General features: G+C 51.9%; 3 protein-coding genes across 12 annotated transcripts in view; all 3 read left to right on the forward strand.

Annotated features, from left to right (window-relative positions):
• ATPAF1 (ATP synthase mitochondrial F1 complex assembly factor 1) overlaps nucleotides 1-17813 on the forward strand; it is a 60498-nt gene extending 42685 nt beyond the window's left edge. Inside the window, exons 12-13 of one of the 4 annotated variants that reach the window (XR_013402359.1) lie at nucleotides 21-546; nucleotides 17574-17813. The gene's annotated coding sequence lies outside the window, so the exon portion shown is untranslated. Of the gene's footprint in view, nucleotides 1-20; nucleotides 1136-17573 lie in introns of those variants that run through there. The other 3 variants (XR_013402367.1, XR_013402370.1, XM_028834098.2) reach the window with 3 other exon arrangements.
• On the forward strand, nucleotides 21-18727 carry MOB3C (MOB kinase activator 3C). 6 transcript variants are annotated; one of them, XR_013412502.1, is made up of 5 exons: nucleotides 8283-8475; nucleotides 11782-12249; nucleotides 15350-15552; nucleotides 15871-16973; nucleotides 18211-18727. XR_013412502.1 is itself a non-coding variant. In XM_077987352.1 (4 exons), the coding sequence occupies exons 2-4, from the start codon at nucleotides 11832-11834 to the stop codon at nucleotides 15898-15900; spliced, it is 651 nt and encodes a 216-aa protein (XP_077843478.1). In that variant the 5' UTR covers nucleotides 21-107; nucleotides 11782-11831; the 3' UTR covers nucleotides 15901-17813.
• MKNK1 (MAPK interacting serine/threonine kinase 1) overlaps nucleotides 15873-18882 on the forward strand; it is a 51877-nt gene continuing 48867 nt past the window's right edge. The window contains exon 1 of one of the 2 annotated variants that reach the window (XM_077958206.1): nucleotides 15873-16973. The gene's annotated coding sequence lies outside the window, so the exon portion shown is untranslated. The remainder of the gene's footprint in view (nucleotides 16974-18882) is intronic. The other variant, XM_077958225.1, reaches the window with a different exon arrangement.

Here is an 18882-nt window from a genome sequence, read left to right on the forward strand (position 1 = left end):
TTTTCTTTAACTCTCTCCAGGTAATTCTGAAACTCAGCCTGATTTGGGAACCCCTGCAATAAGTTTTTACTTTTACTTTGCACCTGAGGAAAAAGGCTCCAGACCAGGTGAAGTGACTTCCCCAAGGTCACACAGGGTATCGGTAGCAGCATTCCTTCTATCTCTTTGTTCCAAATTTTCTTTGCACTTCAGTCCAAGGCAACCCAACTGGAAAATATCTGAAAAAGACAAGGATTTTATTATTGTCTGCCTCTGGTAAAGATTTCTTGGATGAGACTAGCTGTTCCCAGCATGCCCTTAGGTAAGACCCCTATGGGGCAAGAGAGGAAAGCCTTCCCAGATGCTTGGAGTTCAGATGTTTTCCTTGTTTGATTTTGAAAGCTGAGAATTTCCCTGGCTCGTGACCCCTGGAAACAAATTCTGGATTATCTGTTGCGCTGGACTATCTGTGCCTGGCCCCTGCAGCTACATAGAGAATTGTGTGTTGCCTGCACAGGCTGAAGCTCTCCATCCATCCTGCATGCATTTTGTACTCGCCTGTGGTGAGTGAGCAGAGGGGGATGATATATGGAAATCCAGGCAGGCAGCAGTGGCAGGGGAGGGGGTTGAGGGGTGTGAGGGATTGATGGGAACTCAGCTACAGAGCTCAGTTGGGAGACTCACACCCCATTGGAGCTAGGATTGATTGCTGGAACTTTCTCACCCTTCTCAGTTTGTCTCAGAGCCAGCAACCTGCACTGTGTCCTCTGGGCACCCCTGCGGAGAGGGAATTGCTCTCAAAGTCAGGGAAGCTCCAGTCTGTCAGTGATGGTCTACCTCATGCCCTCTTCCCAGAGGCAGGCAACTCGGCACTCTAGAAGCCGAGTGACCTTCAGACAGCCTTCTGTTTCCCTTTCTTCTCTCTGTACTTAGCCTCCTTCTTATCTGTTTTTCAACTTTCAGCTCACACTAAATGACTTCCTCCATTGGGTGCTATCTGTAGAATGTGTGGAATATGACCTGCCCCGGCAGATTTTGCAAGAGTATCAAAAGAGTGAGTGAGAAGTCTAAGGTGATGTCAAGGTTATGGAGGATGGTCGATGTACTTAATGCTGCCAATTGCTTTAACATGGATCCAGGCACAGATGTCTTATCATTTACTTTCCCAGGAGAGCATTTTTTTGAAAGTGTCTAACCCCCATTCAAACTGACTTGTTCTTTGCCTAACTTATATTTGCTAAGTGCTCAGGCAGTGTCGGGCAGAAGGATAGACCCTGTGACTGGACCTGTTTTTGAGTCTCAGCTCTGCTTGCTTGCTCTTTCTCTCTTTCTTTCTTTTTTTTTTTTCTTTTTCTTTTTCTTTTTTTTCTGAGACGGAGTCTCGTTCTGTCGCCCAAGCTGGAGTGCAGTGGCCGGATCTTAGCTCACTGCAAGCTCCGCCTCCCAGGTTTATGCCATTCTCCTGCCTCAGCCTCCCAAGTAGCTGGGACTACAGGTGCCCGCCACCTCACCCAGCTAGTTTTTTGTACTTTTTAGTAGAGACGGGGTTTCACCGTGTTAGCCAGGATGATCTCTATCTCCTGACCTCGTGATCCACCCATCTCAGCCTCCCAAAGTGCTGGGATTACAGGCTTGAGCCACCGCGCCCGGCCATCTTTCTTTCTTTTTTAAGATAAAAGTCTTGTTCTGTCACCCTGACTAGAGTGCCTTGGAGCAGTCTTGGCTCACTGCAACCTCCGCCTCCCAGGCTCAAACAATCCTCCTGCCTCAGCCTCCTGAATAGCTGGGACCATGGGCACTCACCACTGCACCTGGCTAATTTTTGTATTTTCTTAGTAGAGATGGGGTTTCGCCATGTTGCCCAGGCTGGTCTCTAACTCCTGAGCTCAAGCAATCTGCCACCTCAGCCTCCCAAAGTGCTAAGATTACAGGCATGAGCCACCTCACGCGGCCCAGCTCTGCCATTTCAAGCTGTACTTCTTGACCAAGTCATTTCACCTTTTGGAGCCAATACTCGCATTCCAAGGTTGTTGCAGGACTCAAGAATGACCAGAGTAGGCCAGGCGCAGTGGCTCACATGTGTAATCCCAGCACTTTGGGAGGCCGAGGCGGTGGATCACCTGAGGTAAGGCGTTCAAGACAAGCCTGGCCAACTATGGCGAAACCCTGTCTCTACAAAAATTAGCTGGGCATGGTGGTGTGTGCCTGTAATCCCAGCTACTCAGGAGGCTGAGGAAGGAGAATCGCTTGAACCTGGGAGGCGGAGGTTGCAGTAAACCGAGATCACACCATTGTACTTCAGTCTGGGTGACAGAACGAGACTCCATCTCAAAAAAAAAAAAAAAAAAAAAAAATAGTTAGTAAAAGCACTTTGTAAACCACCACAACATTCCTTACAACTGTCGGTTGCTGCTACAAGGTAATATGGGAGGAGGCAAAATAAATAAAACCCCAATTCTGAGGGCTTACAGTCCAAAAGGGAAGACGCAACCTCCATGGGCTTAACCAAGGAGCACAACTACAAACCACTGAGAACTTTTTGTGTCAAGGGCTCCCCCCTGAGGAGGGTTGGTTCCAGGCAACTGGTGTAATTTAGGAAAACTTCCTGGGAAAGAAGAGCATACCCTTAGTCTACTTAGCCTTAGGCAAAGCAGAGCTCCTACAGCTGCTTCTTGAAAAGGCCCCAAATGCAATTTGATGACATACTGGATTAACAACTGCTGGAAGTCACAAGCTGTACTTGTGTGGAATCCAGACTCTACAGGGTGCAGCATGAGTCTCCACCAAGAAGTGGACTCCACCCACCGAATTGCTGCTTCCCGCTGCAGCAGACACAGCTTTCCCATCTCCTGGACATGAAGCCAAGATGGGACCCAGAGAGAGCCGCAGTGTAGGGTTTGGAACATCATCTAAACATGGCCAATCCCTTCTCCCTACTTAGTGGAACTTTCTCTCCAGCCCCTCCATCCCTCTCTGAAGGGAAGAACAATTTAAAAGCTCTAGAAAGATAAACCTCCCTCTCTCCCAGGGTTGCTGAGAAGAAGAAATGAGAATATGCCTTTCAGGGAGAGGCATATGTAAGGTTCACTTAATGGTTTTTATTGTCATGATTCATCATTGGGCTGATCTCTTTCTCTCTCTATGTCTCAATTTTCCACATACTTCGAGGAGATCACACTAAGTGATATCCAAGAACCTTTCCCTTTTACAAGCCACCCCCTCCCTGACTTGTTGTTCAATAATATTCCTCTGTAGCCAATAGGACACGTGGGCCCAGTGGAACTTCCTTAGAAGACCGAGGCCTTTGTCACCACCCACAAAGCAAGGGGAAGGTCTACAACTGGCCAACATACAGTGCCTGACATCTAATGGGCCCTCAGTAAACACTTGTGGAATGTAAGAATGAATGAACAAATAGAAGAAAGTGATGTGTTTTCACACCACCATAATAATTTAAAGCATAATTTACCACCATTATTTTTTTATTTTTATTTTTTTGAGATGGAGTCTCGCTGTATCACCAAAGCTGGATCTTGGCTCACTGCAACCTCTGCCTCCTGGGTTCAAGTGATTCTCCTGCCTCAGCCTCCTGAGTATCTGGGATTACAGGTGCAAGCCACCATGCCTGGCTAATTTTTGTGTTTTTAGTAGAGGTGGGGTTTCGCTATGTTGGCCAAGCTGGTCTCAAACTCCTGACCTCTTGTGATTCGCCTGCCTTGGCCTCCCAAAGTGCTGGGATTACAGGCATGAGTCACTGCGCCCGGCCATAATTTACTACCATTATTGCTAAAAGATAACACCCAGGCCTCTGGGGACCATAAAAACCCCCCATCGCTGCTGGCAACTCTGAGGCAGGGAGGCAGGTGTTACTGAACTCACTTGGAGAAGGGATGCTGTGCTGTGGAGAAAGGAGGAGGGTGCATCCAGACTGGGGCAATCTGAGGGCTTTCTGTAGAAAAGTTTTGAACTAAGTAGGGGTTGCTCTATGCAGGCAGCCCCAGAGGCTGAAATGGAGGCACCCCAGCAGCAGAGGAGGGGCTAGGGTTGGACAGAATTTCCTGGGCAGCCTTCATGGTGGGTTCTATGGAAGGCTGAGCCTGGAACACTGGTGAAACCACCCCTCCCCCACAACTATCACCTCCACTCCCGGGGCACCCCAGGCTGGGAACTAACCCAAATGGTTGGAGGGGACAATGCCTACTGGGACCATGTTGAGGGTGAGGTCTGAGGGCTGTGAAATTGTCTTCAGGCACTGATGCACACCAGGCTTCCACCCCAGTCTCCAGAGGTCCCCTTCCCAAGATGGAAGAGATGAGAGCAATGCCTCTACCTTAAGGGGAGAGGGCTGGGAAGGAGGAGTAGCTTGGAGCAGAGAACACTGGAGCCTGAGGTTCTTAGAAGCAAGAGGGCCCTCCCCTTCTCTGGAGGGACTGAAACCCTCTGAAGTCCATGTCACCAGGGGCTGGTAACTTCTGCTTGCACCGCTCCCTCCCGAGAGAACAGCACAGCCATCCAGGCTGCATGGTTGGACAGCTCTGATATGCCAAGCGCCCCTTCATATTGTCCTGGGTGTCTGCCCACTGCTCTCCAGGACCCTGGAGCAAGCTCAGTCCCTCTTCCACACAAACACCTGCTGGGTGTTTGAAGGCAGCACCCCTGAAACAGACTGACCACAGCCTTCTACTGTTTCCAAGGGCTATCACATTTGATTCTCTCAGCTCTTCTGTGGGGCAGATGTTGTTGTTGTTGTCTTTACTTTAGAGAAGGGGAAATAGGCTCAGAGAACAAGTGCCTTGTCCATAGTCACACAGAATTTTAGTGCATATCCTTGTCAACCTTGTCTTACCCTGCCATCTTCCCTTGAACCTTGTCTCCTTCAAGTGAAAGGAAGTCTAACCTCAATTCCTCTGAATGCCATAAGGGTGCCCATGGCATTCTCCTCAGTGGGCCAGGATGGAAAATCCAGGATAGATGAGCCTGCCTCCTGGGCAGGGAGGGGCAGAAGCTGAAATGGAAACTCTTTCTTGGGAGAGAGTGAGGAGAGGGTGGGCCCCATCAGGCTATAGTAGCTGCCAGACATCTGGTAAGGTGAACTGAGGGTGCAGTAGCTCATTGTGTGGGGCAGGGAGGGAGGGGGAACTTTCTTGGCATAGGAAGGGCTGTGGAGTCCCCAGGAAGTGGCCACTCTGTATCAGTGGAGTCACTGGATACAGGCCTCCAGTGGGAAGGCACAGGAAGCTGGTTCTGATACGGTACTTGGAGTGGTACTTGGTGTGGCTAGAAGATGCTTTCATGGTACAGGTGTAGAAACTGAGGCCCAGAGAGGGGCAAGGGCTTTCCCAAAGGCACACAGCAGGCAGACACCACCCTGCTGCCACTCAGAGTTCCCACTGCAAGGGGGGCCTGTGCCCAGGCTGAGTAGTGGAAAAGGTCACGTCCTATCGTAGGTCCTCACTGGCTCACGCCAAGCTTCAGAGATGAGCCTTGTTTAAACTCTTCTGGAGCCATTTATCATACTCAGGGCACAGTGGCAGGGAACAGAGCCTGTCTTGTGTAGGTATCCAGTGCTGTAGGGTTGCAGTGTGCCATCAGAGAGGGCAAAACCATCCCAAGGCCACACAGCGAAATTATGGTAAAGCCAGGACACTGTTCTCCAAGGTCTGGGTCTTTTCAGCCCCAGCAGAGCCTCCTAGAAGAACTAGTCTCTCTAACCAGGACTGAGAAGGGCAGGAAGAGGGTACAGGTAGTTGAGAGATCTGGGCTTTCTGGCTTCCCCCAAACCTTCCACCTGCCTCCCATCCCACAGACACCCAGGGACTCTGAGGATAAGCTGGGAACTTCTGATATTCCTTCAAAATGGATCATTTCTATTTCCCACAGTGTAAGGTTCTGTGCTGTTCACTCTTCACCAGAAAAACTCCTCCCTATCCTATAAAACCCAGCTCAGAAGTCCAGAAAATGACCCTGCACAAAGCCACAGAGGAAGTCACATCAAATTCCGAAGAATCTTCCAGACCATGATCTCTGACCACAACGCAATATAATTAGAACTCAACAAGAAAAACATAAACCTCCCATAGGCTAAGAAACTGAAAAACACACTTCGAAATCATTCAAGAGTTAAAGAGGAAATTACATTGAAATTTATGAACTATTTAGAACTGAATGATAAGGAAAACACAAGCAGTTTCCAAATCATTTCCCCTGTGAAGTCGGCCCTGACCCCACATGGTTCCTCAGATGGCTCTCCACCCTCCACCCATTTCTACACCCTAGGAGGCTGACATCTACAGGCTGCAGCGACAGGTTCCCTTGTTCTTAGCTTCTGGGAGGATTCAGCTAGTGGGGGAAACCTGGCCAGAGATCAGAGGGAGGGAGAGAGGGAGGAGAGTGAGGTCTCTTACTTGCCCCCCGTCCTTCCCTATATGATTGCTGTGGGCTGGGTATACCCCTCCACCTTAGGCCACAGCTGCCCCCTCCTCAGAGCTCCCACTTTCACCACTCCTTTCCTACACTCCTGCAGCCTAGGGTTGACAGCCTCTGCTCTTGTGAGTCCTTTGGTGATACACTGTCTGTGTGGTTTCCCTACACCTTGACCCTACCTGTAAATAATGTCTTTGTTAAACATACCCGTTCTGGGTGTTCTATGTACTTCCTGCAAATACCCCTACTCTTACAAAGTCCATTAGTCCACAACCACATTCTCACCTCTGGGTGACTGAGCTCTGACCTTGTGTATCTCTCTGTGTTGTTCCCTCTACTGACCTGTCAGCACCTGAGGTCAGCAACCAGGTCAGCTTCATCACCCAATCCCCTGATCTGATATGAGTGGAGAGTTATACTTAATAAAAGATATTGATTAGGATATCAAATAAAGAAGCATATTTTAATTTGCTCCATAAGCAAGTGTTTGTTTATAGGGGATTCAGGGCAGAGAGTTAAGAGTCAGACATAAAAATACAGAGAACTTTAGACTGGGGCAAAAATTGGTGCTCAACAAAAGAACATATCCACAGTTCTATGAGCTGGGATTCATTTTTTATTTTTATTTTAGGTTCAAGGGTACATGTGTAGGTTTGTTATATAAGTAAACTCTGTGTCATGGGGATTTGGTGTACAGATAATTTCATCACCCAGGTAAGCAGCATAGTACCTGATGGGTATTTTTGTCTCATCCTCCCTCCTCCCGCCCTCCCCCCAAGCAGGCCCCAGTGTCTGCGGTTCCCCTCCTAGTATCCACGTAGTCTCATTGTTTAGCTCCTACTTATAAGTGAGAATATGCAGTATTTGGTTTTCTATTCCTGTGTTAGTCTGCTTAGGATAATGGCCTCCAGCTCCAGCCCATGTTGCTGCAAAGGATATGATCTGGGTTAAGGATCTAGCGTGTTCTCATGTCATCCAGCAAACAGAAGGTCCAGACACAAGGAGTGTCCAGTGTGCCATAGTAAATGCCCACCTCTGGCCTCTAGCTCTCCCCTACCCCTCCAGAGTGGCTTTTACAGCTAAGCTCTCTGCTTTGGTCTTCCTACCTAGAAGGCCTCCAATCTTCCCTCCCATCCCAGACAGAGCAGCCAACTGGTCCCTGGGCCTGGGGGCCACAGTGTGCACTGAATGCTGGTGAGATATCTCTCTGTCTTCGAAGGAACCCAGGTGATAGGGAGAGCAGATCGGATCTTGAGTGGTTTGGATTTGGTCGGAAGGAAGGAGGGAGAGAAGGTATTCTAAAATGGAACAGCTGGGATACAGGTCTGGAGGTAAGAAATGGGGTGACTCTGGGTGAGGAGCAAGGAGAATCAGCCCAGCCTGAGCCAGGCCCCCTCCCTGGTGAGGAGATGAAGTTTGTGATTTGAGGCTCTTCTGGGCCTGTCCCTCAGGGGTGAAGGACTCAGCTCATGATTCCCAAGGCGTTCATTCATTCCTTCACTCAATCATTCATTCATTCATCCATCAAGTGGGTTTTGAGTTCCTGCTATGTGCCAGGAGCTGAGGATATGGGAGTGGATAGGCCAGTCCTGATCCCTTATCGGGTCCCGGGACAAGTGTGACGCAGACGATTCTAGGAGGGCAAAGAAACCACCCTTATCTAGCAGCTCTTGTTTCTGCTCCAGAAGAAGCCGAGTTTTTCCCCATTTTACCGTCTGGGAACCTGAGGCTGCCTCCTTGGTGGAGGTCCAAGGAAGCACTGAGGGGGCGGGCAGCTCAGTCCTTTGTCCAGGGGGAAGCTGGGAGCCCGATATGGACTTTCCGGGAGGGTGGGGGCGAGTGCGTCTGTGTACTGGGGTGGAGGGGAGTCCCCTTTCTCCGCCCCTCCCCGCCCCGTGGCCGCGGCGTGGCGGGCCCGGGGCGGAGCTGGCGTCACCCGGGCAGGAGGGCGGCCGCAGCCGGCAGGACAGGCAGACGGACAGGCTGACAGGCGAGAGAACAGGCACTGCGGGACCGGCAAGGGAAGGGCGACCCTGTGGCTGGGAATGTGACCCCGCGGCCAGAGGAGGACCCGTGAGTGTGCGCCGTGCCCCTGCGGCCTCGCCGCGCACCCCGCCCGCCTGGCTTCCACTTTCATTTCTTCGGCTGTCTCGGCGTGGCACGGTCTGGAGGAGAGTCCCGCCCGAAGGCAGACTGGCCGCTGTCTTGGGGCTGGGGTCCAAGGCTCAGAGCTTCGAAAGTTGGGGTGGGGTTGGAGGGGGCGGTACGGGGCAGAGGGGAGGGGTTGGGGGGCGTGTTTTCGGGGAGCGGAAATGTCAGGCGGGCTCCTCTGGGTCCTACGACCTGCCTGGCCCTGGGAGCTGGTTGGGGGGGCAGGGAAGCCGGGGGTGGGCGTGGGTGGCTGCGCGCCTCAAGGAGAGCGTGGAGTCTTCGCCTCTACTTTTTCTCTTCGACTTCTGTCCTGAAGAGCGTCCCAGGCTGGATTCTGGGTTCAAACTGGGGCCATCCTCTGGCCCAGGCCCAAGGAGTGGTAGATGTAGCCTAGCAGGGAGCTAAATATCAGAAACAGGGAGGGTCACCCTGCTGTCTTCATCTGAGAAGCCCACATCCCCACCCAGGGAATGAGCAAGCCACTGCCACTCCAGGAGTGAAAGGATAGCCAGCACTGGGAAATGGGGGCTAGGAGGGGGAACAGCAATGGTTCAGGGAGGGACAGAGGTTTTGTGACAGAAACTCAGTGAGGGCATGGGGGTGGAGAGTGAAGGGAGTTAACCCTGTGGCTAGAAGAGTACCTGCCTTGCACCCACCCCCTGAGCTTACGTTTTCCTGGAAAGAGACCCAGGCCTTGAAGTTCCACAGGAGTAAGGTGGAACTCTAGCTCACTGGTCAGGACATCCCAGTTGCTGTGCGGAGTCAGTGTGTTGGGGACAGGAAGCAGGTTGGGCTGTTTGGTGGAGAAGATGCTTCCACTGTCCCTCCACTCCCCTCCTCTTCTCTGTCTGCACCAGACCATTGATAAGCCAGTGTAGGAAAATGGTGTTTTACCCTTGGTCATGAGCTGAGCCCCACCTCCTCTCAGTTCCCAATTCTGCTTGTAACTTGCTGTGTGAACACAGGCTCCTCAAGTCCTATTTTTAGGCCTCAGTTTCCTCATCTTGGCCTCAGTTTTCCCATGTGTACAAGTGAGCTGGGCCAGTTGATCTATCAGGGCTATTTTAACTCTAAGATTCTAGTCTAAGCTTTCCTTCAAGTCTGAACACTGACTTTGTGCCAGGCCTTTTCCTAAGCTGGGGCTGGGTTGGGGATGGAATGGAGACTGCGATGACCAAAAGCAGCCTCTACCCAAGGAGAAGGAGATCTGAGTTCAGGAGAGGAGGCTGTGGGAGGAGGTAGCAGCCAATCTGAGGATGTATGGTCAGGCAGGTGGAGGTATAAGAAAACATGCAGAGGCAAGAGAGTGGGGGCGTGTTCAGGAATCAGGAAGAAGCCCAGGGTGGTTGGTGTGGGGAGGTGGGAAGTGGGGCAGGAAAGGTAGGACAAGGTGCTGAATGCCAAGGTGGGGGCCTATTTCTAACTGTCATAAAGGGGGTCATGCAATGTGGGGAGCCCAGGAGCCCCGCCTAATTGCAGTGTGAGGGATTTGGGAAGCACTTGCCCCAAGCAGAGTTTAAAATGGAGATGGCAAGTGAAGCGCAGAAATCTCCTCTTTGCTCAGGAAACTGGGGTCCCACCCTGGGGACTTCTTTGGGTGAGAAGTTGAAGAGTCAGGATGGATGAGATGACCTTTCACATCTGTGAGTTTTTTTCAAGAGAACAAGTTCCTGCTGAATGGCCTGTTTCTACCCTCCAAGCTGCTCTCATTTTACCAGACTGCCCCCATCCTGGCCTGCCTTTGTGGGTTCAAGGAAGGACCTTTGTCTCAAACATCTCCCCTGCTAGTTTGACTTCTTGCCAGAATACCCCTCCCGCAATATGTGCCTTCCCTTTGCTTTTACCCAATTGTCACCTGGTTCCCACCCTCCCTTCCCCAATCCTGTCCCAGGGTTACCAGAGATGTGAGAAAGGACAGTGCTCTAGCATCAGTCAGAGGTCAAGCCCAGGCTTTGGCCATAAGCAAGCCTCAGAGTAGGGCTAAAGGCTAGAGTCAGGGCTCACACTTGCCAGAGCCTAGGTCAGAGGTCAGCCTGGAAAAAGAAGGCAATTCTTAGCTTATACTCAGCCTTAGTGCTCAGTCTAGGGGCAGGGTCAGTGCTTAGTTTGTGGCTAAATTCTAGTTTTGGTAGGTACATGGGTCTGCATTTCCCAGTAGCTCACACACTCACAGGTGAGATGAGATGACTCAGGTCTTAGAAACCTAGCTATAGCAGAGTGACCCAGGACCTGGATGGGCCAAATCCATGGTGATACAGGGGTCACCCAGTAAGCCAATGGTAGAGCTGCGACTAGAACCCAGGAATCCTGCCTCTGAGCCTAGGGCCCTGATCACTGTCTCCCGAAGTCTGCTCTGAATCTGGGATCCTTAAATTCTAGGAGGCAAAGCAAATTTGCCTGAGGTCTACATGGGCCCTCCTGGATAAATCTGATTATACTCTTCTACCTCCCAGTGCCAGGCACATAGTAGTTGCTCTAGGAATGTCTACTGAGTGTCAGGTGCAAGGGGAGGGGCCAGTGGCTTGTTCAGAATTGGGGCCGGAGGAGGCTGGCTTCGGGGGAAGGATCTCCAGCTGTTGTCAGAGGAAGCGATGCCCTCATTGATCTGCCGCCCTCCCCCTCCTCCAGTGCTTGCAGCCACACTCAGAAGCCGCCCCGCTGGCAGCCGGAGGGCCCTTTCCTCTTTCAGGGTGAAAAAAAAGGAAAGGACATTTTTGGTAGAAAAGTTCCCTGCTGCTCCCTGGGAATCCCCGGTGGCCGGATAGACTACGGGATATCCCAGAGGAAGCCGAAAGCCATCCCCCACCCCCTCCACCCTGCCCCCAGCACAATGCTGTGAGGCTTTCCCACGCTGCACCAGCTGGCCAAGGGGGCTCCTAGAGGTCATCTCGTCCAAGCCCCTGTCTGCTGGTGGGCCTGCAGGGAGCCTCTGCTACCTCTGTCATGACTAACAGCAAGTCCGAGGGGCACCTGTTTAGAGCCCAGGCCCAGCTCTGCAATGAAAGCAGAAAAGAGACAAACAAGATGTGGGGCTTAGCAAGGGGGACTAATGTAGCCTGGAAAGAGGGTGGGGCACTGGACCTAGGGGTTGAGGATTTAGATTCCCAGGCAGGGGATGCAGAGGTTGAGCAAAGTCTGAGAGGTGACAGGGAAATGATGAATTGGGAAGTCAGACTCCAGATGATAAGGCCCTGACCGCCAGCTCCCCCATGTCCTTGTCCCTGGCAGGGTATCCTCAGGTCTGAGCCCCTGGACAGCAGCCCCAGGCCCAGCTGGCCATGGCCCTGTGCCTGAAGCAGGTGTTCGCCAAGGACAAGACGTTCCGGCCGCGGAAGCGCTTTGAGCCGGGCACACAGCGCTTTGAGCTGTACAAGAAGGCACAGGCCTCTCTCAAGTCGGGCCTGGACCTGCGCAGTGTGGTGAGGCTGCCACCCGGGGAGAACATCGACGACTGGATCGCTGTGCATGTGGTGGACTTCTTCAACCGCATCAACCTCATCTACGGTACCATGGCCGAGCGCTGCAGTGAGACCAGCTGCCCGGTCATGGCCGGTGGGCCCCGCTACGAGTACCGCTGGCAAGATGAGCGCCAGTACCGGCGGCCGGCCAAGCTCTCTGCACCGCGCTATATGGCATTGCTCATGGACTGGATCGAAGGCCTCATCAACGACGAAGAGGTCTTTCCCACGCGTGTTGGTGAGCGTCACCTGGTGGGGAGGGAGCCACTGGGAGCCTATTCCACAGATGAGGATTTGGTTTGATATAGACACTCTGTGCAGGGTTGGGGGATGATTTTCATCCCCATTTTGTGGAAGAGGAAAGCGAGGTTGAAACAGGTTAAAAGTGTCTTGCTCAAGGTCAGGCATTTGACTAGGACTTCCTGACTCCCAATTTGGAGCCTTTCTTTTCCTTTCCTTCCTTTCTTCTTTTCTTCTCTTCTTTTCTGAAATGGAGTTTCACTCTTTCGCCCAGTGGTGTGATCTCAGCTTACTGCAACCTCTGCCCCCGCCTCCCCCTCAACCGGGGTTCAAGCAATTCTGCTGCCTCAGCCTTCTGAGTAGCTGAGATTACAGGCACCCACCACCACGCCTGGATAATTTTTGTATTTTGTTTGTTTGTTTGTTTGTTTGTTTTTTTGAGACGGAGTCTCGCTGTGTCTCCCAGGCTGGAGTGCAGTGGTGCGATCTCGGCTCACTGCAAGCTCCGCCTCCCGGGTTCACGCCATTCTCCCGCCTCAGCCTCCGAGTAGCTGGGACTACAGGCGCCCGCCACCACGCCCGGCTAATTTTTTGTATTTTTAGTAGAGACGGGGTTTCACCGTGTTAGTCAGGATGGTCTTGATCTCCTGACCTCGTGATCCGCCCGTCTCGGCCTCCCAAAGTGCTGGGATTACAGGCTTGAGCCACCGCGCCCGGCAATTTTTGTATTTTTAGTAGAAACAGGGTTTCACCACGTTGGCCAGGCTGATCTCGAACTCCGGATCCACTCACTTCAGAGGGCTTTTCTTTTCTAAAGCATAAGTGGTCCCACCAAAGACCACTCTGGCAAGACCACAGATGCTATGATTCTCAGAACCTTCCAGAACAGGTGCCCCGAGGTCATAGCTGATCTGACCTCCAGCCTCCCGGGGTTCCCTCTGACTCCTGGCCTCAGGAAAAGGAGGGAGTTGGTGGTTGGGTGGACCCTGATGGTATCGTCACCTCAGATTGGGGCTCTGAGGGCAGAATTTTCCCTTGCCAGGCACAGGCTGTGGGGCCTTTTCTTATCTCAGCTGGGCAGCCTGGGTGGGTGACGGTAGGGAGGGGAGATGAGTGATGTCACCCAGGCACTGCTTACCCACCCAAAGGCAGCAGGAGGGGGGTGTTGGTCCAGGAGCTGAGCAGGCATGACACTGTGTTCATCACACCGGCCCCACCTGTAGCCTGGCCCAGCCCCAACCTGGAGCTCATCTCCACAGAGGCTGTGTGGCTCAGCGGTGGGTGGGGCAGGGTGGTCAAGCCCTGAGGGGAGAAGTCTGAATGCTGAAGGAAGCTGGGCTCTGAGTCACAATTCAATGCCCACGGCTCCTCCCCAGCCAGTGACCTGCCATTTCCTGCGCTGTCATGCCTGACAGTGAGCACCTTCATTTTACATAGGAGGAAACTGAGGCTGAGGGAAAGTGCACTGAACTGGGAGGAATTCAAACTGGGGCTCAGGTCTGTGGGAGCTCAGGACCCCGAGTCTAGATGGGCAGGATATGTCTGAGTGATCTGGGCTGGGCTGGAGGGTCTCAGAGGGAGGAAAGGCTCGACCCCACCTGGGAACGGTGAGGAAGAGGAGGGGGTCTATGGAGCCGGGGGGACCTGAATGTAGGTAGACTCATATTCCCTGCTGGCCATACCTCCCTGGGCCTGTGGGACTCCAGGTATAGATGCCTAAAACCCTGGGTGACTGCCACACAGAGAAGAGGGCATAAGCCACCAAGATCTCTGCCTTGAGCAGGGGGGGGACTATGCAGAAACAGGGCCTTTCTTATGGGTCCCATATCTGTGAGGGTCGCTGCAGTGCAGTGCAAAGAGTGTTTGAATCCTGTCTCCATTCTGCACTGATTAATAGTTATGTGGCCTTGGGCTAGCAGCTTCACCTCTATAAGCACTTCGGTTTTATCATATCTAAAATGACAATCAGACACATAAGGCTAATTGTTCTAAGGATTAGAGCTAATGGTGTGAAGGACCCAGCACAGGACCTGGCTCATGAATGGAAGGTTCTCCGTGTTGTTGAATATTTGAAGGAATGAAGGCTGTCTGAACTAATTCTTGCAGAATTCATCATTTCCAGGATTGGGGGTCTGAGGACTTCCGTGTGAATGTTGAAAAGAGGAGGGACACGGGGTGGGGCTAGAGAGGGAGGTCAGGATGAGATCATGAAAGGCCTTGAGCAGCATCCTGCTGGGAAGTTAGGACTTAATCCTGAAGACCCAGAGATTTTTTTAAATGGATCCAGTTGTTGAACTCTCCTTGGAGTTGTATACCAAAGTGTGATGTGAGCATCTCTGCAATTGCACATATTTCTGGGGAGAGTTTAGGTCGTAACTTTTATCATAGTCTAAGAAGGGTTGGTCAGTGACCCCCACAAGTTTGCAAAGCCCTGCTTTAGGTGATGGGAAAATGTGGGAGATGATGTATATTCCAGCAGGGGAGAGCCACAGTCAGATTTGTGCTTCATTAAAAAGAAAAGTATGGCCAGGCACCGTGGTTCTTGCCTGTAATCCCAGCATTTAGGAGGCCGAGGCAGGTGGATCACTTGAGGTCAGGAGTTCCAGACCAGCCTGACCAACATGGAGAAATCCTGTCTCCACTAAAAATGGAAAATTAGCTGGGCATGATGGCACATGCCTGTAATCCCAGCTACTTGGGAGGCTGAGGCAAGATAATAGCTTGAAACCGGAAGGTAGAGGTTGTAGTGAGCTGAGATCGCGCCATTGCACTTCAGCCTGAGCAAGAGGGAAACTCCATCAGAAAGAAAGAGAGAAAGAGAGGAAGGAAGGAAAGAAGGAAGGGAGGGAGGGAGGGAGGGAGGGGGAAGGAAGAGAAGAAGGGAAGAAGGGAAAGAAAAAGAGAGAGAAAGAAAAGAAAGGAAAAGAAAAAAATTGTGGGAGAAAGTCAAACCACTCTCTATTTCCCAAAGGGAAGTGTACTAAGAAGTATGCTGGGGAAAAAGCCATCCTGGTTGCCTGTGTGTGGGAGGGAAAAGTTGAACAGAGCATTGGCACCAGGATACTGATCCCCTTCTTCTGCCCTCCCCTGCCCTCTAGGAGTTCCCTTCCCTAAGAACTTCCAGCAGGTCTGCACCAAGATCCTGACCCGCCTCTTCCGAGTCTTTGTCCATGTCTACATCCACCACTTCGATAGCATCCTCAGCATGGGGGCAGAGGCGCACGTCAACACCTGCTACAAGCACTTCTACTACTTCATCCGCGAGTTCAGTCTGGTGGACCAGCGGGAGCTGGAGCCACTGGTGAGGCCAAGCCCTACCACCCTCCCCTACCAAGGCTAGCCTCTGAGTTTTCATGTCCAAAAGCTGCCTGCTTTAAGTAATTCCAATGCCCAAGTAGATAAATTAGGGAAGGCAATTCATTTAACTGTGAATTATCTACTTCAATAGAGAATTCTTTCAAGTGTTGGTTTACAAACCCAGATCTGCAGCCTAAGAGTTGGGGTTGCTGGGGGAACGGGCCAGGCTCAGACAGAAGAGCAGCTAGGCCCTATGGTTTGGGAAGGGATTGCCTAGTAGGCTGAGCACTGACTGACCCTTCCCTACCTTGTGTCTCTACAGAGGGAGATGACAGAGCGGATCTGCCACTGAGCCCAGGTCTGGACTTTTTTGGCCATCAGATGGACAATCTGAACACAGGATGGCTGGCAGAGGGGACCCCCAGGAGCCTGAAGGAATCTGAAGGCACTGGAACCACTCCACACACCCAAAGCCTCTGGACTTCTGGTTCTCAGGAGTCTGCCTACCTGTCGCCCTGACCGCTTGTGGATGGAGAAGGGGAGAGCATCTAGGCGGGCAAACAGAAGGGAAGTGGAGTTAAACCTCTGGCATGAAGTGTGGGAGTAGGGTAGGCTAGGGGGTTTCTTCTATGACACTTGACCCTTCCATGCTGGTTCCCAAGCCTATTGGAGGAATGTGGGTGTGGCCAAGGTGATGGCAAGAAAGGTGCAAGAGAGTGAGCAGTCTGCCTGTGAGTGAGCACAGATGCCGGGGTGTGTGCGTGTGTGATTTTCACTGTGGGATGTGTCTGTGAGAGCTAGCTGCCTTACCCCTCCTTGGCACATAATAGGCCTTCCATAAACGTTGGATGGATGGATAAATAGATTGGGACCATCAGACCATGGGACCATCAGACCACGGCCACTGTAGGAGTGATGACAGCTCAGCGTCCCCACTCAGTATATCTGACCATGTGACTAAGTGCCCAAAATGTGGTTGTAGATGTTGCTCTACATTCAAACCTTCCAGGCTACATTCTTCCATCAGCATGAGTCCTGGAGAGCTGGGGGAAGGTAGGAAGAGGAGCCTTGCCTTGAGTTCCTAAACCCTGACCCACCACAGCCACAGGCTCTGATTCTCTTACCCACAGATGCCCATAAGCTGACATTATACTCATCCCTCTGCCTCCAAGAAGGCCTGTATTATAGGTAGCCTGGGGGTTGGAGATGATCCCTCAAGTACACAAAGGTCCCCTGGCCCTTCATCTGGGAATCATATACTCCAGTCTAGCTCCCAGAATCTACAGACCTGGCTCCTCGGATCTGAAGCCCAGCACAGAATAATCCCCCAGTCCAAGGAGCTTGTGGAACTTCAGCTGGGAACTTTGGAGTCTTCTCTCCCATCCCAGGACATCGAGGATATAGTTGGTGAATGGACTCTTCCAGGTATGGAGATCCTCCATCCTAAAACTACCTGCCTCCTTCCCAGCCATCCCTCAGGCATCCCAGACAGTTGGATCTCAGAGCACAGCTATCCACAGGGAGACTGGGATGTTCATTCTCCATTACTCAGTACCTCCATACCCAGCACTATGCTCAGACCCACAGGTGGGGAAACCGAGGCAGGAACCGGGTTCTGCCCTCCCAGAGCCTCCACTCTGGGAGGCCAGAATGAAAGCCAGAAGGGACCTGAGGATCATCCAGTCTCATGTCTCAATGTACATACGAGGAAACTGAAGCCAGGAGAAGAAGAGGGAGAATCTGTCCAAGGCCTCACAGGGAGGCGTTCACAGAGCTGGAGAAACCAGGGATCCTGACCCATCTATTGCTACACAGAGGTGCACATGGAAAGAGGGTTTAACAGACCTTCTCTAGGACATAACTGTTTCTGCTTTGAGCAATAATTTCTAACCTGATGCCAACATGCCCCACTGCCCTTGGGTTGGCTGGGGTTGTTTCCTGAGCCAAACATCCAATATCATGCCCCACTAAATGGCCTAGAAGCTGCCTGCACTTTGGGGAAACAGATGGAGCTCTTGGGGCCAGCCAGCTGGGCCTGGGACTTCTGCCTCTGCCGCCTCCCGAGTGGCCCAGCAACTTTGCCGGAGCTGTGGAGCGAGGGTAGTAGGAGCTTTCCCCAGAGTGCTGTGACTTGCATGATGGATTCTAGGCTGCGGCAAGGGCTGATTTCTGGGTTGGGGGGAGGGTGGGAAAATGTATTTTTATGAAACAGAGGGAAGACTTTATTGTTGTTATTTTTGGTAAAATAAAAGGCAAACTAAAGCAGCCACTGGTGGGAAGCGGTGATCTGGGTGCCACATGGCTCTTGGCAGACCATGGAAGGAACTGAGCCAGAATGGGGCTGGGAAGGCTTTTTGTCCTGAGATACTGGACCATGTGGAGGGCTGGCTGGTGTGGTCATGTCTGGCCCAGCTCTCTAGGGTGGGGACACCAAGATTCTCCTGGGGCTCTGGGAATTCTAAACCAGGCTAGACTGGGACACTTGGGGTGGAGAAGGCTGGCCCTTGCCTTCCAGGAACTCAGTCTGATAGGAATCGTTCCTTGTTTCATCTCACGTGGCCAGGCATTGGCTCTTCTCACTCCACTCCCTTAATCTGGGTGGTTTTTTTGAGGTAGTGGATAAAAGGACAGAGTGGAAATATAATCCCAACACTAATTACAGGACAGGAGGCCATCCTGAAGAGGAAGATACTTGTTGCTGGCTGGAGCTACAGTGGGGGTGGCAGGACATGGGCCTGACTCCTGAGCTTACTCCCCAGAAGATACCTGCATCTACTTCCTCAGGTCTTGCTGTCATTCCACTGCCTCTAACCCACAAGCTGCCTGGACAGGAATTAAAAAGCAGCTTGGTTCTTAAGCATCAACAAAGGCCCACCTAGAGCTCTTGCCTCTTCCTGCAAAGGAGCCAGCCTGGCTTTGTGCAGAGGCTCTCCTCCTGGGAGGCAGAGGCGTAGGTTGTAGTCCCAGCGCAGCTCCTAAAGTTCCATTGCAAGCCCATTCCCCCTCTAGACCCCAATTCCCCATCTATTTTGTTATCAGTGATGGGAGTGAAGGACTGATTGATCTCAGCTCCTTCATTATATAGTCTATGAATCATTCACAGTCATCATAATAGCTAATGTTCATTATGTATCAGGTACATTTCTAAGTGCTTGATATATAATAGCTTGTTGAATCAAGTGTGTCTTTGGCCAGCTGTCTTGCTTCCCTTCCAGCCCTCAATATCCCTCCCTTTATTCACTCTAGAATCTGGAAGGCCCTCCATTCTGCTGCCTCTTCCTCTGGCTCACCACAGGAGGCCCAATCCCAGCATTCTAAAAGGGTGCTGTTTGCA

Source organism: Macaca mulatta, chromosome 1 (assembly GCF_049350105.2).
Source record: "Macaca mulatta isolate MMU2019108-1 chromosome 1, T2T-MMU8v2.0, whole genome shotgun sequence".
In the NCBI taxonomy this organism is placed as follows: domain Eukaryota; kingdom Metazoa; phylum Chordata; class Mammalia; order Primates; family Cercopithecidae; genus Macaca; species Macaca mulatta.